Source organism: Rhagoletis pomonella, unplaced genomic scaffold (genome assembly GCF_013731165.1).
Source record: "Rhagoletis pomonella isolate Grant_MI unplaced genomic scaffold, Rhpom_1.0 Rhpom_scaffold_00003, whole genome shotgun sequence".
Lineage (NCBI taxonomy): Eukaryota > Metazoa > Arthropoda > Insecta > Diptera > Tephritidae > Rhagoletis > Rhagoletis pomonella.
Genome location: NW_023458557.1, coordinates 88,890,157 through 88,915,136, shown reverse-complemented (window position 1 = coordinate 88,915,136; position 24,980 = coordinate 88,890,157). Strand labels below are relative to the sequence as shown.

At 33.7% G+C, this 24,980-nt stretch overlaps 1 protein-coding gene across 1 annotated transcript in view; it reads left to right on the top strand.

Moving 5' to 3' along the window:
- Window positions 1–9,757: 9,757 nt before the first annotated feature.
- The window catches only part of LOC118736408, a 117,379-nt gene continuing 102,156 nt past the window's right edge, over window positions 9,758–24,980 (top strand). The window contains exon 1 of the mRNA XM_036466501.1: window positions 9,758–10,259. Coding sequence (XP_036322394.1) covers window positions 9,758–10,259 — 502 coding nt within the window. The remainder of the gene's footprint in view (window positions 10,260–24,980) is intronic.

The following is a 24,980-nucleotide window of genomic DNA, read 5'->3' as shown; positions in this document are numbered from 1 at the left end:
AATATTATTTGATCACTTTAAATTAAAATTTTAACATTATTTTTTGTCATCTGAAACCAACATAAGATTGTTGCCCAAGTTCTTAAAAAACACACATTTATGTCCAGTTTTTTAAGTTACCATAAACCGATGTCTAGGGTTTCAATTTCCACAAATTAAAACCCAGATTTTAAGTTAACAGCAAATTATGTTCAGTTTTTAAATTATATATCAAAAATCTATGGCCAGCTTTTAAATTTTCAGAAAATAATGGGCATTTTTTAATAACCGAACTTTTATGTCCAAAATTGTTGACCAAAAATTTATTACCACCTTTCAAAAGTGTATGTCTTGTTATTAGATAACCCAAAATTAAAGACCAGCTGTTAAATCATAAAAATTTTATGCCAAGTCTTTAATTACCGATAAAGTTATGTCCGGCTTTAAAATTGCCAAAAATTGATATGCCGCTTTTAAAGTAACAATAAATTATGTCGAGGTTTTAAATTACTAAAAACCAATAACTAGCTTTTAAATTGCCAAAAATGTATGTCCAAATTTTAAAATATCAAGCCTTTATGTACAATTTTTATTTATCAGAAACAAAAATCTCTTCAAAATTGTAAAAAAAATTTCAGTATTTAAAATTCCAAAATTTTAAGTCTCGATTTTTAACTTTTTGGCAATATAAAAGTTGGACATAATTTTTTTATATATGTAGATCTGCTCATAAATTTTTAGTAAGTTAAATACTAAATAATTATTTTTAGTTTAAAATATGGTAATCTACTTGCGGTAAATTAAAAGCTAAAACTAAATTATCAAAAATTTTAAACTAAAATTAATTATTTAGAGTTTTTAACTTACTAATAATTTATGAGCATATATAAAATAATGATGTCCATCTTTAAACAGACAAAAATCTGTGTCCAGTTTTTCAAAACTCCATAAATTTATGTTTAGCTTTAAATTGCTCAAAATGTGTGTTCAATTTTGAAATATTGAAAAACTATGTCCAGTTTTTAAATTACCCAAACTAAATGTACATAAGTATACATTCTATATACAGTGTGCAACCTATCAAATATGTATGCCCAGTTCTTAGATAAAAAAAATCCAGTTTATAACCCTTCGTCTGCCGCGGAAAAAAACTAGCATTACCTTCTTCCGTTTGGGTCCATTGGAACCCTATATAAGTAATAGGGCATTTCCACCAAGCTTTAACTGCAGTTTATGCCCATTGGAAAAACAAGATTATCACTCGAACGGGGTAATTGGTCATATTAAGTACAAGCGAATGAAAGTATGAAAGCAAAAAGTATGAAACAAACATTGCCAATCCCCCCATGTTAAAATAATTGGTACTTATCTAAGCTCTTAACTGCAGTTAAGCTTTAGGTGGAAATAGGCTATAATAGGCCGGTTTTCAAATTAACAAAACAATATGCCATTTTCGAAGTTATAAAAAATGTAAGCCTATCTTTCAATTTATACTAAATGTGTGTGTTCATTATCAAAAATTGGTATTTATATTCTAAATAAACTAAAATTAATGTTTACTTTTACATATAATTGCAGAAAATTGATGTCCAGTTTTTGCATATGTTCCTTTTTCAAATCATGAAATTATGAAAAATTTACGAGAAACTAATTTTTTTTTTTAAATACCAAAAATTTTTGTCCAGTTTTCTAAATGACCAATATTTATAGATATTCAAAATTTACATTTGTCTGGTTTTCAAACACCAAGAATTAAAAAAAATTCAATTTTATGATCAGAATTTTGTAACCGAAAAATTATGCCCAGTTTTTAAGTTACCAAAATTGTATGCCCAGTTTTTAATTTCCAATTTTTATTTCCTGTTTTGTATGAATAATACTTATATTTAATATACTAAGTTCACCCTAAAATATTTAATCCGCCCATAATAAATACTACATGGAAACCAAAAGCTAAAAGTGAACCGGTTCGGGGCAAGTAAAACTCTTGATAAGGCTGAATATTTTTCTATGTTCATAGTTGCCACTACTAATAACTTTATTTTTATGAAAATCTTGAATTCTCTAACATTTCTTTTACATCTTTTGCAAACTTCAATCCTTGTCAACAACCACACTTTTGTCTTTATTGCATTTGCAGCTTGGTGTCTTCATCTTCTTCATCTTCTTCTTGGTTATTATCTCGCAGCATACTCGCATTTCTTTTGCTTTTCACTAAGCATTGCATAGTTACGCACTCACATATAGTTATATGTAAATACGCCCCCATACATATTTATACAAAGGATATTACTCTGTATTTTTGAATAGTATTCTGTATTTTTCCACATCTACATTTTCTGCTTTACATATATGTAGGTACTGTACGCGTGTGTATTATTTTATTTTAATCTTTACTTTTTTTTTGTATGGTACCCGTTCCACTATTTGACACTTACTTGCTTACCTCCATTCCATTCTTCACTTACATTATCCTTGCTGGCAGTTTAATTTCATGCTCTAGCCTATTATCAGCACATCCGTAGTGTTAACGGCAACTCGCTATGTATGTATGTATGTATATGTATTCGTCGCAATCACTTCCGCTTAGAAAACTTACTGTTGGTTGGTTGGTTTGACGATGTCGCGATAAACGACAATTACCCCCTTTTAATGGTTTGCTATCGCTCGCACTTTGCGCTCGCTTTTAACATTTTTGCTCTTATCAAATTTTACTCCTTGTTGGTGTTGTCAATCGTCATGGCGCTGGTGTGGCGGTGGTGAAAAGCGTTGCATGCCTTATTGTTCCACGTTGTTATTTGCATTCGGTTGCTATTTATATTTTCCAACATTTATTATGCGCGTTTCCTTCTTGGTAGGTTTTTGTATACATATACATATATGTACACGCTTTTGTTTAAGAGCGCTCCAACTCCTTTTTTACTCTTTCTCCTACTGTCGCTATATTTTTATTTGTTTACTTATTTGCTGACCATTACCGCCTTTGTTGTTCTCCGCATTTTGCTTCTTATCTCTACAATTTCTATTTGCTCATTTATTTACATAACTTTTATTTTGGTCAGTGTTTGTTTTTTTTTTTTCTTGGTTTCGTATTCATTATTTCCAACCAAGCAAGTATCCACCTACTCCATTCTTTATTTATATTTATTCGCTGTCCATTTAATTGTGGTTTTTCTATTCCCTTTTCACGTAGCAATGGTTATCTCGAATTGATCGTCCTAAACGAAAGGCTTTGTTTTGCCATACAGCAAAAAAAAAATAATAATAATGGAAAAAGGTGAAAAATATATTCGAAGTTCAAGTGGAAAAATTTCAGTTGACCAGAAAATAAATGAGTTAATTTCATTACCATGGTTGAGATCAGATACACTGTTTTAGTGCGTTCTATAAGAAAATATGGTTACTGAGGAAAAATTAAGAAAAATAAAGAATAGCCGGGCCGCAAATTCTCTAGACAAAACCCTGAATCCGTCTAGAGCCAAGTTAGATTTTCGTAATTGAGATTTTATCGATAGTGTCAAATTAGGTTTTGGTATGGCAATTGCTTCTACAGATAATATATTTCGGCGCTTAATAGATTTTCTTAACAATGCTTTCACCCAATAGAATCTGGACAAGCTTTAGCGTTACAATAATTAATCAGGTATAATCACTTCTGGCACTGAACAGATTCTCTTAACGACGCTTATACCTCGTAGTGCCTAGACTAGCACTAACACGCAAAATCTTGACTGGGGGTACCAGTTCTGTCATGCGACAGCCTTAAAATGGTAACCGTGACGGGCACAGGATTGGTTGTGCTGAAGAAAGGTTATCTTCTTAGAGCCTGGACTGGCTCCAGAATAATAGTTACGCTTTAAGATAACCACTTTAGGTGTCTTCTTAACCGAGATTCTTTTTAGTAGTTCGTGGACTGCCTGCCTCTTATAATACCTGTAACCAATCCTGTTGTTGGGAACTTTTTTCTAACAAGAGTTTCCTTTATGGCGCCATGACAAGCTCTGTCAAGTGACAGCCATACAATAATAAACTATCGGCGCACTGGGTATTTTCTTCGAAGCTAAACTTTCTGTACCAAAGATTTTAATTTTTGCAGCTGGAAAGATTCTCTGGAAAAGAGTTATCTCCAATCCTAAACCGTCTGTTACAGAAATTTCGCTGGGTCTAGCATATACGAATGTATCTTGGAACTTCAGTCCTTACTCTTGGGAGGTTCTCTCAACAATGCTTAGTTTCCCCACACAGTGTCTTAGACGGCGTTTGCAGACGATAACTTGGCTTGGATAATCAGTGAAGGTGCTAAGTAAATTTTCCTTGGTGCTTTTATCTTGGCAACACCAGGATATAATCTAATATGCGGAAACCTGAGAAGAGTTACCTTGACAGGCGCATAATAGGTTTTTCTCGAACCAGTTTACCTTCTCAGCACATGGACTGGCTTTAGCAAAAAAAATTTCTGTGTTTGGGGCGATTTCGGAATCAAGGAATCCGTTTCTCATAACTGTGAAAGCTGTACTTAAAAAATTTGCTTTTATCCATATAAAAATCAAAAAATAACTGTTATTTACAGATTATTTAAATAAAAATCAAAACTAATTAAGTTTTCTTTTTAAATTTGTATAAAAATTACAAACAAAAATTTATTTTCAAATTGGTTCTCGGAGAAAAAAGAAATCAATTAGTAGTGAATTTTTCAATCACAGTTATATTCGGCCCCTGAACAGAACTTGAAATGGCTCTAGCGACACTCAACACAGAGAGTTGTCAAATTTTTCTCCTAGGCGCAATCTATGTTTCTTTTATCGTCTAAGAAAAATTAATTGCTTAGTTCAGTGCACGGACTTCGAAAAAGTAAGTGGTAGATAGTTTTTACTCTCGTTTAGAAAAAATCAAGGCGAGCAGCTGGATGTTCACCACGGTTGTTCTCAATGTGAAAATGGTGTATTTGTTGTAATTCTTACTCATTACGCATAAAATTTGCTAGTTTATATTTTGTTTTTGTACTCCTACTATAACATTGTATGAATTCGCCTTGGTATAATTTTTTTTTTTTTTTTTGTTTTTTTATAAGACAATAAAAATATATATTTTACACAAATAAAACATTCAACCAAAAAAAAACGCATAGATAAAACTGGGTCCGAATCACGGCATTCGCGATTAAATGAGACTCTATTCGAATCGAATTAAATAAAATTACAGCTATTTTCTTTCATTTTGAATTTAAAAAGCGAACTCGCTACCAAACGCCGTAATCTCAAAAAAAAATATATATATATATTCGAATTTGATTCAATCACGGATGCCATAATTCAGGCCTGATAGAGAAGCCATTTCATTTTTATTTCAGGTGTGTTCGATGACAAATTATGTATACACTGCGTTCATTTAAATCTCTTTGCTTCCTTTCCGGATAATATTGGTAGATTTTTAACTTTTGTTGGTAAAAATGGTAGAAAATAAAATGCAGCCAAAAATTTGGTAGATCTACCAATAAAGTGGTAAAGTCCGTGCACTGGTTTAGTTCTTATTCATAAGGCCCAATGAAAGAAAAACCTTTTTTGCCGCCCTTGCCAATAAAGCGAAAAAGAGGCTACTTAGATTTACAAGAAAGAGCCTGTCCAGAACAACGCATTCGTGGCTAGCTAAAATTTCAGGTGAGACTTTTTTTCAGAAATGTGCCCTTTGCATATAAAGAATTTCTTCTTCTAAGAATTCTGATGAGTAATTCGACAGTTCATTAAACGGAATCGCCGGAGAGTGGCTGCTTAGAGCGAGCGCTACCATTTTGCCTAGCGCCTCGATAGTTTTTTTTGTCGTGCACTCGGCCGAAGAAAGCAAATCTAATCAGCGCCTGTCCGATATCGAAATTTATTTCCGGTCGGAAGATTATCAAGTAAATGAATAACCTGTAACAAAATGTTCTACCTACTTCATAGTTAGTATGGCGGTCGTTGTAGCCAAGGTGCGTACTATACACCACGTCCTAGAATCTACATAAATAGGTTCGATACCTGGAACGAGCAACATCTAAATTTATGCAGGTTCCTTCACAGTTTTTCTAGCTCACTCACTAAAAAAAAAAACAAACGACAAATAGTCAAAACAGGTCAGGATGTTGGGGTGTTGTTACTTTGACCAAAACTATTTATATGCATGGCATCTAGGCATTCACATGTGTTGAATTTTGTAAGAGATTTAGCATTGTCTGTGTGCGAGTCTTAAGCTTTCGTACTGCTTTTTGGATAGCCAACACTTTTGCTTAATATAAACGAGGATTTGAAAAAGGGTTTTTAGCTTTCAGTTCAGTTGAGTAAACTCCCTCCGATGACTTTCCGCTTGAAGTTTGAATACTGATTCTGTAGTAGGGAGGGTAAATAATTTACTTATCGATCAGATGGTAACCACTTTTTGTAAGGCTATTTAAACCTTTTGACCTAGCACCTGATCCTCCTCAATAAGATGTGCTTCTTTAATTCGATGAATTAATAATAAAACCACCTAGAACGCTGCGCTCATCATAAATAAAAAAACATATTTCTACTCAGCATATATGTGGATTGGTTCTAATTCCATTCCATTAGCTATCTATATATTTAGTTTCAGGCAGTATCAGAAATACCGAAAAATATTCTTCTGCTTATCGTCCAAATAATATTAGCACCAGTCATTCCAGACCACGCTCAGCTTAGATGAGTCTATCAGACTAAAAAAACTAGAGTGACTATGCAAAAGTCTTGCCTCATTTGGCTTAGTAGAGGCATAATATCTAGTAATAGAAAAGATTAAGTAATAAATGTTATATCAAGTGTATCGATTAGCGCTTCAAATGAATTCAAGTTTCATTAAAAAAAAAAAAACTAATAATACTCGTATATAGCCATCGTCCTCAACTCATTTTACGTGCACCACTTCCGAACCACTTAATTGCACTACTGGATAAATATTTAAGTAAATATGCATGTACGAGTATAAGTACACATATACAGTTCATGCGTAAATGACATTTTATCAATGTCACATATCATTTATTATTCACACGCTAATAATTTCAAATAAATGGCTTTGTCTACAACTATTTAGGTTTTGTTGACGAAATTAAGGTATTTACATACATATATATGTGCTTAGTTATTTGTTTTATGAAATTAGTTTATAAAACTGTATGCATGCTAATGCGATAAAATATTTTTGCCAGTGACTAAGGTTTCATGGAGCCAAAATTTCTTCAATTGTCTCCTTATACTTTCAACGTACTCGTCTGATTAATAGCGATTAGTTCAACCTACTACATACTACTTTTTTAATTAAGAGCTGTGGTTTACTGGGCTACTAGTCATAGCTTGTTTTGCTGTAGCAAGCCCACCAAATGTCTAATCCATGCTTGTCTGGCTTTTTTGGCATGCATTACCGAAGAGAACATTTCCCGCGAAATTGGACAAGTTGCCCGACAATAGTTATATTTTCCCCTGGAGTGTAAAATTTCTTTAGGTTACCTTTGATAATTTCAAAAATATATCTCTTTTAGGTGCCTGTTTATCTTTTTGTTACCGATCGCTTCTAGTTGTAGGTATTGTCGTCAAAGCCTAGATTCTTTGAAATTTCATTGAAGCAATTTTGGCTCATTGTCGCGCAGAAATTTGGTCAATCAAGCATAGCAAGAATCAAAAATCAGCAAACCCCGAACAAATATTTCCCATTAAATGTAACTCAATCGAGTCCAAAGGACTCACAATTTATTTTCTTCCGGTGGCATGACAACTTTGTTCAAAGGGCACGGAACTATATAAATTTCAGTTTTTCCGTTTCATGTAAGTAATATATATTCCAAATTTGAACCTTATCGGACCAGAAATACGGATTTTTCAAATAGGTCGACACCTGTGCCACCTAGCGGATTAATTTGATTACACACAGGTGAAACGTAGTAATAAAAGTTTGTAACAAAGCAATTGGATCTAGCAGTTTTATAATAAATCAAATTCGGTTTGAAATATTTTTATTGGAAAAAAATATAAGAAATTAAGATTAATCGTTGCAACTTGTAGACGTCGTCTTTATCTCTGAAGTTTGTACAGATTACTTTGCTAGTCTTAAAATATTCAGACCCATTAGAATTATGTCCTTCATGCTGAGATGTCAGGAGGGATTGATTAAGTTGTGCGTTCATAGGGAGGCGCTATCATCCACCCCTCTGTCTTTGCATCAACATACCTATCAGGCGGGAAACCTTATGAGACGGCTTGGCAAAATCTGGTTGCCAAAATTAGTTATACGATCATCTTGAAAGACTTCGCCTTGGGCATTTTTATAAACGTTGAGGATGCTTTTGACAATTCCACCTTTTTTAGCAAAAACCACTCAGCACTTAAATAGACTAAAAACATAGTGGGGCGGGGAGCAAAGCTTGAACAACAAACGAGTATGTACGCTTTCCTCTTCACTCTGCGCTCTCCCATTGAAACATATACGTTTGTAATTGACGCTTTGCTCGCCGCTCCACTTTGTTTTTAGCCTAAGGCATGGAGTAGATTATGTGCTGGTAAATTGGTTCGTCTAATGCTCGCGTAGAGAGTCGTTAGAATTCAGGCAGAAGGGGGGGTCAGTATGTCCTGTGCGGATTCATTAGGGGCTGTCCTCAGGGTGGCCTGCTTTCTCCCTTGTTTTGATCCTTATCAATTTAATCCCCTGCTGTTCAAACGCCCATATAACAGGCCCTTTTTCTAAGTTGTCTGCATGAAAACGCAAATAATACTGGATATGATTTATACTTCGTGTAGTGAGAATCGGCTGGAGGGATGTCAGTGGCAAAAATGTATCGATTTATTTCTTTGATTCGAGGCCTCGAATGTATCTACAGCGATATTTTTCAATACATCGAAGGGTCTTATCAATTTGCATAGGATTTCTCTGACATTATTTCACAACAAAATATGTTGTTAGCAAAATTATACAAAATCTCAAATTAATTACCATAATTCAGCTAAATGTGTTTCTCAGAGAACTCTTTGGAGCCATTTAAAATTGGAAAACTTTGGGCGCTTTGAGCGACATCTAAATATTTTTTGATTTCAAAATAAAAAATATATAAAATTCCAACATTACTTTTTCACATGCATTTTTGAACCACTCTAATGTATATACATAAGTAAACATAACATAAATACACATCTTTCGAGACAATAATTAAATGCCTTTTTTATTTTTTCAGACTTTATAGTGAATGGTGAAGCGGTTAAAGTACAAACAGATCAAATAACCGTTAAAATTAAGTGGAAAGCAGAAAAGGGCAACATAACAACGAAAATTTAATCTAAATACATATTAAAGAATATTAGAAAAAAAAAACTCAAAATATAACAAGAATTAATTTATTGTTTATAATTAAATATATATATTAAAAATAATTTAAATTATGTGAGGTAAAAACGCCAAACTAATGACTACAAAAAAAACAGAAATTTTAAATATATTAGCACACCAATAAAGAACTGCATTTTGCACAGTTGGCCCATAAAACAATAATTCGATCGTGAAACTCTAAAGCTAAAACCGGCTAAAATGGGCTGTGCACCAGCTTTTAAATTTCCGTAAAACAGCGTAGACTAATGAATTTCACCAGCTGGCTAAAAACATTTTTGTAAATAAATGTAACGGCTACGGCATAAATACTATTACCAACAACTAAAATATATTCGCAGCAACGGCAACTTTACAAACAAGCAACGCAACGATGCATACATTTTGGCGCTTAGCAAATGGCACACAAAACGCCAAAATGACGCAAATAAAATTGCGTGCGCCGAGAACAAATTCGACAATGACAACGACAACGACGACGACGACGAGGGCACGATTTGCAACGCGAACGCACGCCACAACGGCCGCAACGGCAACGGCAACGGCAACGGCAGCGACAGCAGCGCCATCGCACATAATGAAAATGAAACGGAAACGTAAAATACCGGAAATTTCATTGCTAATTGCAGCAATTTGGATTAACAGCTTCTGGCCGTGGTCAGGCCGTGGCGGTGGTGTGCCGCTCGCCTACTGTTCGCATATGCCCGGCTCAGCTGCGGCAGCATTGGGCGGTGTTGCCGCCTATACAGTTGATGCTGCACACCTGCATGCCAGCGACATGCATCACAGCCATCACTACGACGATGGCGGTGGGGGCAGCAGTAGCAGCATGGAGAATATGGCAATGCATGGCGGTGGTCATGACATGGGCGGTATGCCAGAGGAATCGGAGGAACGCGATCATATCGCCCATCATTTTGGTAAGTTTTTTTTTTTTTTGTGCTCTTAATGAATTTTTCACAAACTCCATTTATGTACATGTCAAACAGTTGAGTGTGTGGGTGAGCAAAATAATTTCAGCGTTGTTATTTGTGTGCCTCGGCAGCGCAAGGGGGTGCATGATTTCTGGTTTTTGCGGCTGTTTAGTGGCTTGTTTTTGTTAATTGCGCGCATTTTGTTAGCTCCATAAAGGTAACATTATCGTTTCGGTTAAGCGGATTTTCTGCGAATTAATGTTGTCTAAAAGCTGTGTACGCTAATGGCGACAGCAGGGCCACAGAAAATTGAATATCCTCAATAAAATTCGAATGTGTAGTAAACTTAGAGAGTAGAAAATATTCCTATTTGGAATTAACGGTCTCTTATATATGTATGTATGTTAGACTGCATCACTCCCCATACAAAAAAAAATCGGTACTATTTTTCCATTGGAATTATAAAATCTATTATATTTTAAGACGTCCACCAAAATATTTCGGAAAAATATTAAGATTTAAGTGAGCTGGACCGATTTGAAAATACCTCCAAAAATCTAGTTTTTTATGAATAAAAATAGTTTCTTAAAGATTTTTTTTTGAAAAAATCCCCTCAAATGATAAAACGGTTTAAGCTTAAAATATTTGCATAAAAATATATTAAAAATCGTAATGATGAGATTTTTGATGCTGTTTTTCAACTTTTTTCAAAGATTGGTATAGGAAAAACTTGAATAACTGAACCTAAACTCTTCCGATTTAGACTTAAGAGGTGTCATTGGAAAGGTATTTTCTCACCCTTTTTATTTCTTTGCTAATAAATTCATTCAAAGGATGGAAGGGAAAGGTGGGATGAACGAACGTCATTCAAAGTTGAATTAAGATGTGTCGGTATTCGAAAAAACAAGATGGGACACGAATGACGTTTTTTTGGCCAGAAATAAAAACAGTGTGAAAATACCTTTCTACTGAGATCCCATAAGTCTAAATCAGAATATTTTTGGCCCAGTTATTCAAGTTTTTCGTAAACCAATCTTTGAAAAAAAAAAGTAAAAAAACAGCATCAAAAATCTCATTCTTACGATTCCGTTGAAAAGATTTTTAAATATTTGTATGCAGATTTTTTAAGCTTAAGTTGTTTTGTCATCTGAGGGGACTTTTTTCAAAAAGTTCTTTAAGAAACTATTTTTATTTATAAAAAAAACTACATTTTTGGAGATATTTTCAAATCGGTCCAGCTCACTTAAATCTTAATATTTTTCCGAAATATTTTGGTGGACGTATTAAAATATAATAAATTTTGTAATCCCGGCGGAAAAACTGCAACTTTTTTTTGTGATGCAGTCTAATGTATGTACATAATCTATATACTTTTTTCAAAAATCTATATACTTTTTTCTAAAAGGTATTTTTCTGTAACCCAGTGATATCATTTGGAAGGGGAGAAGTTAGCGTACCTGCGAAAGCTAGTCACGTTGTTCAAATTTAGTTATTTATCAAAAAAATGGGGGTTTAAAGAGCTGAAAGCACTGTATCCGGCCATATCTTCCATAATACTTCATCAAATTGAACGATTGAAACACTATTTTGAAGGACAGTTTCGCTGGTAGAGGTAAATGATAACAACTTTTTAATAGGGTTGCCATTCGCTTAAAAGTTTTGGGACTTATATATATATCGACTAAAATATTGCAACGTATTCAGGGAATGCAAAGCATTTAAATTCACTCTTAACCAGAATTAGTAATTTTGAATAGGGTTGCCAAATATTTGAAAATTTAAATCTCTATACCGAGTATAGCTCTAGAATAGAACTGGCTTATATAAGCTGTATTTTTTGTTGCGTTTGTCTGTCTCTTCACAAGGAAAATTGAAAATATTTTCCGAACAGAAAATTCCGAACAAATTGCTTTTCCATAGATTTTGTACACGACATTTATTTTATTTCTTTAATTTTGATCGTAATATTACCGTTGAAATGGTTGTCCAGATACAAAAATTGTATGTATGCTAAACAATTATTCAGATTAGAGTGCGTTGTAAATTATTACCGGTTCAATTTACAATTTCTGGATTTGAACAATGTACGTATTATGGAATTTTGATTAAAAGTGCAAAATCAAAAAAAAAAAATTTATTTCTTTTCCGTGTATGCGATGTATGTGTTCGTGTATTTTTCGAGCGAAACTCACGATAGGTACGGTTGAATGAGAATATTCTTTTGTGAATATGGTTCGATTGCTTCTCATCGCGAATTCATGCAGGACGACCTCAGGAGGAACCAGCTCATTAGCAACTGAAATAAAAGCGGAATCCTGCGATCTACATTGTTAAATGAGAAAAAATACCGTGAAAGTCCAATTATTTCGACATGCCGCACCACTGAGCATATCGAAATTCTGTGTGTTACAATTGGTCCAGCAAATCACATCTCTAATTTCACAATGCGTAAAACTTTCACTCGGAGACAATGGGATTGAGATCTGCAGGGGTTAAAATCAAGTTACTACAGTCAAATCAACCATCAGAACCCCTGAGCTCATTGCTTTATGGCGATTTACCATAAATAAGTCTCTGTATATAGGATTTATGTGGACCCGTTTCGAACTTGCCACCAACTATGCTAAATTTACAGATTCATTGAACCAGATCATTGTACCAGATAGTGAATGAAGAGAAAAACGGCTTTTAAAATGTATTTCGTTGGCAACTCTAATATCGATCATTGGAAATTTGCAAGAATTTCGTCACGGCCAAAACGATTTCGTTAGGTTATTTAAAATAGCGACGGACGATATGCCTTCTGACGACCACCAAAACCATATTTAGATCAGACAAATGTGCCATGTGTTTAAATGAATACTTGGTGAAAGTGTGGTTCCTACAAAAAATTAGATTTGGGCGAGACGAAGTTCGCCGGGTACGCTAGTTTAGTAATATTATGGCAAACAAAAAAAAAATGAGGGAAGAATTTGAAAAAAATCACACATATACACATCAAAATTCTCCAAAAAAGAAATTTATTTTTTTATTTTTTTTTTCTGGAAATTATTTTTTTTTATCAAAAAGATTGTATGTGAAAAATTAAAAAAAAAAAAACAATTTGAAAAAATATATTTTTCATAGAGAATTTTGATGTGTGTATGTGTGATTTTTCAAACTTTTTCGAGATATTTGGAAAACTGTTAAATCGATTTGTTTTTGGTTTTTAAAAATGTATAAATCAAGCTCATATTTCACATTTATTTATTATTTATGTTTGTCCATCAACCCTAAAAACTTTAAACAAATCAAACATTTTGGCATTTAACGCCCAAGATAACAAGAAACAGTTCCCCTCTTCACTTAGCTCATCCATATTGATTCTTCTTTTTAAGAAGTATGATCCTGGTAATAATACCAACTACAGCGGAATGTCATTGCCTGATACCTTAGAAAAACTTTTAAAATTATTTCTAAAAAAACTTCATTGCCTACCACACACATCTTCATCTGTAGGCAGGCTTACAGCGGCAATATCTTCATATCATCCGCCCGCATATGCTTTTTATTACTAAGTGCCTCAGCTTACCAAGAAATAAGTTGTCGCGCATCCTAGCGGAAGAGTGTCTTCAAAAGGGGGCTTATTGGATAAACAGCTGGAAAGATCTAGCAAGCAGCGTAAGTTTTCCTTTTATTTCCGATTTCTAGCCAAAGGAAGGACAACTACTTTTATTGAATTGACAAAAAAGTCAAAACACCAAAACATCAACGATAAATTTAGGGTCTATTCTGTTAGCTTAATGTTTCGCGCTAGTGGATTTTTCTGAACCTCAATGCAAGAGCTTATAAGAATGTGCCTTCTTCGGTCTGCCCATTGTGCAATATGGGCGTGCCGTTAAGCATACACCACTTCATTTGCACGTATCCGATTTATAACAATACCTTATCGGACCCGTTTCCTTGGTAAAGATCGTAACATAACCTAACCTAAGTACTAACTATCTGAGGCTGAGTGTCAGTTTTAATCCCAAAGACTATGAAGTTACAAATGAGTCATTGTGAGACGGGTGAGAGCTTCTAATGTCTAAGCTTTTTGGACAAGGAAAAAATGATCAATCTTCTCGCTACTCATAGTGCAGTTTTCTTTCTCGTCCAACAAGTACCTTAAGGAAAGAGCGTTTCTACGCTTTCGCAGAAGGCTAGCTAAGGATAACTCTTAGACTTTCTTATTTCACACTAAGCTCTGCTTTGTTCATTTCGCAACCATTGGGTGACTTAGTGCTGTGTACTCTATAAAAGAGCCGTCTGCTTGACGATCTGAGATCAGAGAGTAACGCCAACCACCATGCAAGTTGGTTATCCCACGATGTAGTGTTCTTGGCGAATTTGACAGAATCAGTTGTTCGTGTGACGTCATTTTAGCAAACTGTTTGTATGTATGCAGAGATTTATTTATATGTATGTAAATATGGCGACCTCTATGGTTTGACAGTTAACACTCTTTCTCTCCTCCATCTCCAATTACTCTTTCCTATTCGTTGCTATCTTGACGTCATCACCCGCAGGAATGCGGAATCTTGTATTCTATCATTCTTGGGTTATCTATAAATTTCTGAAGGTTGTGCTAATAGAAGAGTGTTCTCCAGGAAAAACTTAATATACCTTTGGACCGAAAGAAAGTAAGATTTGTCTATTGTTCAATCCAAAAGGCGAAGAACCACAACATTACAAAACAGAATGAGATTTAGAATGAGAACCTCTGCACGGTGAGAGTTACAAGAATGGGGATATTTTCCATATTACCAACGGCTTTCTCATCGGCTCTAAATGTATCTTCAGCTTTCTGAAATTCACCGTCCTGATAGATCAAAAGCTTGGGGGATGTAAAGGTGCGACGGAGGCGTAAAAGAACGAACACGATGACGAAAACGGAGACAAATAAGAAGTTGAACTTGAAGACAAAGGTAAATACAAAAACGGAAACGAACCCAATGATAAATACGAACACGAAACAAGCGCGACGATGAACATGAAGACGAACACGAAAACGAAGGCGAAGATAAACACGACTACGAACACGAACACAAATACGAAGTTGAACCCGAAGACAATTAAAAACACGAAAACAAAGTCAGTTAAGAAGACGAAACCGAAGTCGATCATGAAGAGAAACACGAAGACAGACACGAATACCTACCGGAGCAAAAAATTACTACGAGTACGAAGACGAATGCGGAGATATATATATAAAAAGACCAAAGCGAAAACGAATGCGAAGATGAACACAAAGAGGAAGACGAATATTCATAGTAAGACGAACGCGCAGACCAGGACGAAAACGAAGCCAATGCATATTTTTTACCTACCTAAAAGAAGGTCAAATTATATCACTTTTTCCTAAAATTAAATGAAATCTTTTTAATTTTTTTTTTTATAATTTTTACTCTATCTGGAAATGCATAGTTGACTGTGATGAAAAGTCGTCTAGACCACTTTGGTGTTACCTATTTAACCCAATGTACTAGTACTTTTGCTCTTTCATATACGCTGGTGCATATTTGTGTATGTAGATTTGTGTGGCTTTTTGTATGTAATACTAAAGTATCTGTGGTCGTTGTGATTAAATTTCCGCCATTGTTCAACAACTAGCCGACTAGCCATTTCAAGCGTTCATTGTAATTACCATGAAAATGTTACGTAAAAGTGTTGCTTAAATAAATTTTAATTATATTCAGCCGACGCTCGATAATTTCTATACGCGGCAGACAATAGAATAAAATACATGCAAATTTACTTGCATACATATATTTAATACAAGTTGGTAAAAGCAGTTTCCGCAAGCGTGTCGCTTTTTGTTATTTTACTAACGCCATTTACTGTAATATTTTATACAGAAAACCCGGAATATTTATGCATACACATTTACACACACGCACATGTGTATATGAATGAAAATGCATGTAATGCATACGTAAATACATACGTATGTATTTTATACAGTTTATAGTACATACGTACATATGTATGTATGTGTGCCTGGCTTCGCCGTCCTTGCACCACATCGAAATTTGTAATTGTCATCATTTCTTTTTTTCTTTGTCTATGTATTTTGTTTTTGTTCGACTGCACGCCCGCGCGGTCAAGTGGATTAATTGTAATTAGGTTGCAGCGGTCTATGTAGATAGAAAAAACCGGATAAAATAGAGATAAAAGATTGCAAAAAAAAAAATGCATAAAATTTAAATATTCTATGGAAATATGTAGCAACAATTTAATGGCACAACTATTGCCGTTCCGCTTGCTGCTTTGCATTTTTTCTGCAAAGACTTACCCATTTAAAACTGTTCGGAGAATTGCTTGACAGTAGGATATCCCCTTTGGTTATATGCAAATGCTTGAAGTTTTTAAAGTTTAAAAGTCGGAAATAAGGCAGAAAATGCAATACGATTTTTTATACGCTCTTTACTTGAAGCAAAAAAGCTGTATATCAATAGGAAATTGAACTACTGGACCTTATTTAAATAAATGAAACAAGCTATTTATTGGGCATTGTTTTAAATTAGTGCAAAATTCAAAATTACTTATCTACATATATTTACCCAAGGCAATATAGTTCAACTATACGTATACGTAACATTTAGTACTTCATTTAATTTTATTTACTAATTAATATACTCGTACGAATATGAAAGTTTGGATATATGTTTTTTAAGCATTCTTATACATCGGAACAGGGTATAGACTATAACAATTATATATACATATATTGAAAGGTTTGCCATCTACATATATTTAAATTACACTGTTCGACAAAATTTGGTCGTATTTTATCTAAAAAAAACGGCATAAACCTCATCTTATAGATTTTTTGATGCTTATTTGAAGTGCATTTACACGATTTTTCTGGCACGTCCATGTTTTGAGCAAAAAACTGTAATGCGTCGAAAAATGGCAAAATTGGAAAAATTCAAGTAATAAAAATAAATTTTTTATTGAATTTGGACGTAGCTTTTCCAAAGAAATAAAAACCACGTATTGATAAAAAACCAAATCGTCTGATGGATTCTACATAATTTTTATCAGTGTTGGCAAAATGTTAATCTCATTAACGATTAAAATGTTAATCGCGATTAACGACTAAAATTAATTAATTGTAATCATCCGTACGATTAGTGATTAAATTTTTTTTAAATCGTTAATCGTCGATTATGATTACGATTAATTAATTTTAATCATTAATCGTTAATCCAATTAAAAAAAAAAAATCTATTAACTGGCCTTGTGTGCACAGTAACATTCCAGCATAAATTGATTAATCAAATATTTGCCTTTTTTCGACACTTCAACAGTTTTTTTCTCAAAAACTAGACGTGCTAGAAAAATTTTTTAAATGCACTTCAAATCAGCAAAAAAAAAAAAAAGCAGACAGTTTTTTGTCTGCGCGATTTGACGAATACTGACCCTATACGTATTTCCATCGGAACTAGGGCTGAATGAGTATTCGACCATAAAAATGTACGCCCTTCTATTTATTTACATAAGTATCTTCAAGCTGCATAGGAATCTTACTGAAAACATTTTTATTAAATTTCCCACTTACATATAAAAACCCAGCAGTATTACTAATTCCCTTCAAGATATAAAATCAATATGAGTTTTCCACAGCGATGGCAAAATAACAAAATGACTGACATTGCATTTTCGCATGGCTGTTTTTTTCTTCTTATGTTTACCAGCCAAGTGTACAAACAAGAAAAATATAAGGCGAAAGTTTAGCACGTCTGTGCCATGAACTTCTTCAATGGCTGGACTGGACAACAACTTTGCTATGCTACTTGCTCGTTTACCCCATTCGCTTAAGTAGATATTTGCTCATTCATTCATTTTCCCCAAAAATACAAGTATCAGCAGCTTTAAGTTGTTTGTTGGTAAGCAGCCATGACACTCCGCCGGCAGCTGGCGGCATAGATAAAAATATCCGTCGCGTTGCTTGCAGAAGCGCATTCTGGCAGGGGCAAAGGTCAAGCGACTGACAAGCTATGCAATGCGTCACGACATATTCAAAGTTTTTGTGCATTGCATGCGAAGTACAAAATTTAGTTTAAGGAATTTATTTTAAGTTTTATTAGAAATTTTACTCAAAGAACTTTTTGTAAGATTTTGCTGATGCGTTTGTAAGAAAGTGGGGTCATTTCGTATACATGTATATGTATGTAGCTTTTTATATGCAATCATAGGTCAAAATGTGTGTGTGAAATTGACATCAAAAAGTGTTGCAATAACTTTGGTAAAACCAAAAGTTGTAAAAATATAAATTTTAAATGACTTCAGTATTAGTAGATAGTAACGTTTATCTAAGCTTTCCAGGCAAACTAAAGAAATATGAATTGGTCATCTACTGAAGTTCCTTAAAGCTTTAACAAGGTAAGGTTCGAACCGGGCTGTTTACATATTAGCCATGCAAAAGCAGAATGAACGAAAATAAAATTCTGAGATGTTTTATACTCGCCATCCACCAAAAAGCTAAGGCACTAATGAACTAGGTGTCTGTTATGTCTTCATGTCTTGCAAGATTATATTCTGGGTCGAGGGTTGCCACTTAGATAGCCCTAGAAGGTTCTTTGACAGGTACAGGTACAGTTTACAAACACCATCGTTCTAAGAGTTTTGCAGATTTTTGGGGCGCGCTGAGCTGACTTAAAACCCAAGGGGTGCATTTTGGGGTTAAATTTGTTATGATTTAAGAAATTTTGATAGAAAAATATTTTTTTTCCATTTCTTGTGCGTCATTTTGTAAAAATGTTTCTTTTTTCTTGAGAGCTCTTTAAAGTTTAACTGCCAATGAAAACATTGCCCTAAAAATATGCAATGCATACTCACTTACTGTTGTTTTTTACACTTTACAGCCTAAAAAAGTTTACCACTGATATGTACTTAATAAGCATTCGAAGATTTAATTTGCTAACTTCGAATTCGTTCTACCAAAATGAGCTACATGATAAAAATACAAGTTCCGTTAAATGTCCGTTATTCGAAGTATTAAAAAATGAGAAACCAGAAATCGACGAAAACAAATAAAAAAGTGTAAAAATTTCGTGAAATTATTTAGTTTGCTTATATTAAAATTCTTTTGTAAAATTTTGTTTTACTTTTTAAAAGTTGAGTTCATCTTTAACCGTTAATTTGTTCATGATTTAATGATCGGATCTAAACCAAATTACGGGACGACCCCAACCAAATTACGGGGAATCGGTTCACGCGGTGCAAGGTTATGCGGTGGAATAAATAAAAGAAGTAAAAATACTCCGAAGAATTGATAACCTCCCCTTTTTTGAAGCCGGTTTAAAATGTCTGAGTTCTTTGTAAATTTTTTGTAAATAAAATGCAATTGATAAAACTTTAAAAAGTTTTTTTTATTTATTCCATACTGTACATAAAACTTGGATAAATGTATTTTAAAGAGCGAATTTTCAGTATTTTCTGATGATATATATTTAGAAGTATAAACCCTTTCCCCCCAAAAATATATTCCTGCGTGCGCATTTAGCATTTATTATTTGTAAAAAAAAATATATTTTTACTTTCAAAATATTAGTAATTTTAAACATTTCATGTGTATATTTTAAACAATTCATGTTCAAAATCAAATCTTGAACATCTTGTGCGTATACTTGAACAGATTCTGGTTGAAAAATAAACACTTTTCATTAGTAGTTTTACATGCACTTTTTCTCTAAGAAATATTGTTTACGAATACGATTTACAGAGAGGTGGGGGTACGCGGCGTTGGCGAGTACTCCTACCTGCTCAATCAATGTTAGAATGACATGCCACTCCTAGTTTGCGGTAGGCGAATTCGAGGTCTGTTAACCTCCATAATGTCAGGTTCGAGGTCATTTGAGGGTCAAATAGGACAAAAGATGTATTCAATAAAAATACATTTTTTTTTTTGGTTTTGAAGTCGCTGAATCCGAATATGGGGTCCCTTGTTTTCGCAAGGTCGTCTAGAAGTCACGCCAAAGTCATCGCAAGGTCAAATTTAGGAGGTTTGTCTTGTATTTTCAGGCTTATTTAATAAATTTGTCCCTACTTGACCTTCAACTGACCACGAACCTGACGTGGTGAAAGCTAACGGACCTCGGATTCGTATTTAGCGTGTCGAATAACATAGCGATATATAGGTTGGTTTTAAGATGCATAAACTTGTTTTTTGTAAACCTTTGTTATTATTCTACATATATATGTAGAATATTTTATTGAAATAACTTGAATTTAAACAAATAATCACATAACGAGATAACCTGCTAACCAAGAAGGTGTGAACACCCAAATTGTTTTAGTTATTTTACCAGTGGAATAAGCATCACAATCAGTATTACCATTAGCATTACAATTATAATTAACATTAGCATTCCCATAACCGACAGCACTGCCACTGCCGACACTCTTACCATTACCATTATCATTACCACTACCAGTAATAATACTTGTACTATTACCATTAGCATTACCATTACCGTTACCTTTACAATTACCATTATTATAACCATTACCGATTCCATTACCATTACCATTACCAATACCATTACCATTACCAATACCATTACCATTACCATTACCAATACCAATACCATTACCACTAACATAAGCATTAGCAGTACCATTAACACTATTATTACCATTATCATTACCAATACAATTACCATTACCACTTGCAAAATCGTTTGTTCTTTTATTATAGTTGCTTAAATTACTTTCGTGAGCCTAGCTATAAGTCGTTAGAGCTCAAATGTATATATTTGCTTAGTCATTAAATTTAAAGAGAAACCTAGAAGTATGTATGGAAAGCATTTCAGCTAAACAACTAAGCAATGCACTTGCGAACTAAGAAAGTATGTTTGTACGTACATATGTAAGTATGTATTTATTTGTTTATACCTTAAATGAGACTAACCGATTATAAACTAAAGCAAATGGAAGAGTATACAGTTATTTAACACGCAAATGGACACAAATGCTAATGTAAACATATAAATCTTTATACAAGCATCAGCATATTTACATTTGTACAAACTAACATACATACATATGCACATATAAATTCATACCTATGTATGTACATACCTACATATGTGTGTTTAGCAGTGGTAATTGACAATATAGTGCGATAAATGGAAGTATTGGTGTGTATGCATTTATTTAAAACATACATATGTATATGCACTTGAGCAATTGCACGCTCGAATGGCTTATATTTCAAGTTTTACATGTGTGTTCGTAAATGTTAGTGTGATTACACCGACTTGGACGAATAAATTTTGCAGATGTAATAAATTGGAGGTGAGTGTACGTGTGGTTACATACATATTTACATGCAATGCAACTTGAAGCAGCTAACAAAATTTGATTAAAACTCAGAAAATGAAGCTTTTCAAATGGAAGTTGCTAACGGAGACAAAATGAATGACTTCGTACACATATGTACATATGTAATAGCTTTATTCGTATATACATATATGTTTATTTAGTTCTATGCAATGTATATACATACAATGGAATTTGTTTACCATGCCCTATGCATATGTATGTATGTATATATCAAATATGCGTTGCATTAGAGTAAAAGTTAAATTAAGCAGAGCAGCTATGTGGGAATGCCGCAAGTATTAAACGTTGTTTGCATTCATATAAATACTTATGGTTGTTGGAATGCTAAACCTGTAGAAGATCCGACTATTCCCAAATGACTCTAGAATAACTCGGAAAGAACACTTTGATCACTTTATATGCAATGAATTTTAAATTTAGTTTGCTAGCGGTGATGTCCGTACTAAAAAGTCATTCGATTTTACATTATCTAGTAAACGGAGAACGAATGTAATTTAATACAAACGTTTTTTTTTTTTTGATTTTTTTTATACATTAGGTAGAATGCCAATTGCATATCTCATAGCAATATAATCTTAAAGTTCTAAGAAATACACTACATTACTTACCACTCATATGTATTAGTGTGGGCCGAAAATTCCTCTAAAGACAATCTGTGTGAAAGACGACAACTTTTGATCAATATTTTAGGCTCGCCCAAGTCCACCAAAGTTTATTATGTTTAAAAATTAAAAATTAATAAACACATTAATTGATACTTTTTTTTAGTAAAATTGCAAGTATCTTCGAAAGTGTTAGTCCTACATAATTTAGTACGTGGATCTTTTTTTGTAGAGAATCGAAATAAGCTAAGACAATTTTTTTCTTTAGCACTTCAACTTTGGTGGACTTGGCCGAGCCTAAGATATTGACCAAAAATTGTCATCTTTCACACAGATTGTCTTTAGAGCATAGTGAAACATATTTTTGCTATTGCCAATCAAATTTCTAAAAAAAAACGAATTTTCGGCCCACGCTAATATGTATAATGCTATAATACTTTACCGACTGGGGAAGTGAGCGCGCATACATATGTATATACATGCTTCAAAGCCAATGGAATATACAATTACTCAGTGACAGAAGTGCATATTCGTATAGAGTATGTTTGCCGCAAGCGGAGTCATTGGAACCACGGTCAAATTGCTATGGTTGCTCAACACATGAGGATGAAGAAGAAGAAGAAGACGTATTATATAAAAAGCCATTGCGTTTGTGGTTTAGATGGCAGAAGTATAATTTTCATATGTACGTAATATTTACTTACATTTGTGGTTGTGTGTATATTAGGGTGGTCCAAAAACAGTAAACTCGGAGTTGTAATGCTCTCACCCCCTAGGATTGTTCTATTACGAAAAAAAGTATACCACTATTTTTTTATTTTGAAATCAAAAAATATTTAGAGGTCGCTCAAAGCGCTCAAAGTTTTCCATGTATTTTTATATGGGGAAAAACCACTTTTCGTAGAAATGGTAAAGAATTCTTGAAAACCAATATTTTTCGATCGGAAAACTCTGGTTCTCTTCAGGAGACTTTCAGTAATAAGACCCAATTGTTTATTTAACCATTTTTTAATACTAACGATTTTTTATTGGTCCCCCCATTGCATTTTTCGGGGTTTTGTGGGATTTTGGTGGAGTTGCGATGAAAAAATGGTTTAATAAAAATTTGAGTATTATTATCGGGAATCTGCTGCAGACAAATTGAGTTCTCTCATAGAAAAATATTGATTTTTAAGAATTCTATACCATTTCTACGAAAAGTTGTTTTTTCCCCATACAAAATACATGGAAAACTTTGGGCGCTTTGAGCGACCTCTAAATATTTTTTAATTTTGAAATAAAAAATTGGGATATATTTTTTTCGGTATAGAACAATCCTAGGGGGTGAGAGCATAAAAATTCGGACTTTACTTTTCCACGTGTATTTTTGGAGCACCCTAGTGTATATATTTACATAGGTGTACATATGTACATATCGTCGTTTAAAGTACAAAACCGGGTATCCTCATTCTGCAAAACCGCGTAACTGACATTTGCTGCCTAAAATTGGATTTGCACACAGAAGCTCTTGGCTCAATCCTTATTCATTCGTCCTGAGATATACATACATATTAGCCAGAAATGCTATTGCTTTAGAAAAAAGAGAAACATTTTGAAATATGAGTGTTTTTACTCTGTAGAAAATAATTTATGCAACCTCACATACGCGGTTTTGCATTATCTTGATACGCAGTTTTGCATTTTGTTGATACGCGGTTTTGTATTTTAAACGACGATATATATGTAGGTACATACTAACCCTGCAACAATTCCGACTCATCCTAGGTTAGCCCTCGCATGTTCGCTATTGTTACCGGTATTAGCCCCTCATTATTCTCCTGCCTGGTTTGTTTGTACAGATATTATAACAAAGAACATACTAACCAAAAATTGGTTAATATTACCAAATTCCCACTTGAAAAGAAATCAAAGAGATTTTGGTTCAACAATCGGGGACATAAACCGGATGAAAAATTTGGACGGTTCGGTTCAGCGGTTCGAACCGTTTTTGCACTTTTGGACTGGTTCGGCAAAGCGGATTTTTTGTTCTTCCAATTTAGGTTTCGGTCCGGTTCAAAGGTTCGGAAATAAAAAAAAAACAAAAATAACGCGCATGGTTAAGTTTCAAGTGTCTGTGAAATGAGATGGGTTGCCTTTACATGCCACATGGTAAGCAAACATGGTATGTATTACCATATTTAACAAAAAGACAAACAAGTGGATAAATTAATCTATTGAAAATTGGTTGAATCGAACCTTTAAACCTTTATGAAAAGTGGTTTGGTTTTTACTTTAGATCAAACATTTGTGGAAAATTTCCGTTCATTTAATGCTCCAGTTAATTAATAGAAAAAAAAAAAAAACGGTTTTCTGGTTCATAACCGGCTCGGTTCAAAACCGGTTCACGTCCCTGTTAAAAATGCCATAGTGGATATTTTCAACAATGATTTGGTGATAATAAACACACTTTTGTATACTTTAATAAAAATTTTCGTTTGCCGGTTTCATCGTCTGAACATGCTTATATTCTGCACTTCACATACACTTTTTCATAGTTCGGAGACGAAAACAAAATTTTGTATTATCATTTATACATGTTGCCTCTGATGGCATTTGAATCCGGACCTTCTGAAAGTTAGCAAATAACAGCAAGCATCTCTGCACACTCAGCTACAGCCGTTCTTAAAATGTGTTTTCAAATGATAAACTTGAATAAATTTTCTTCGACGTTTGAAAATTAAATAAAAAACTTCTAAATACACCACGTTTCAATAAA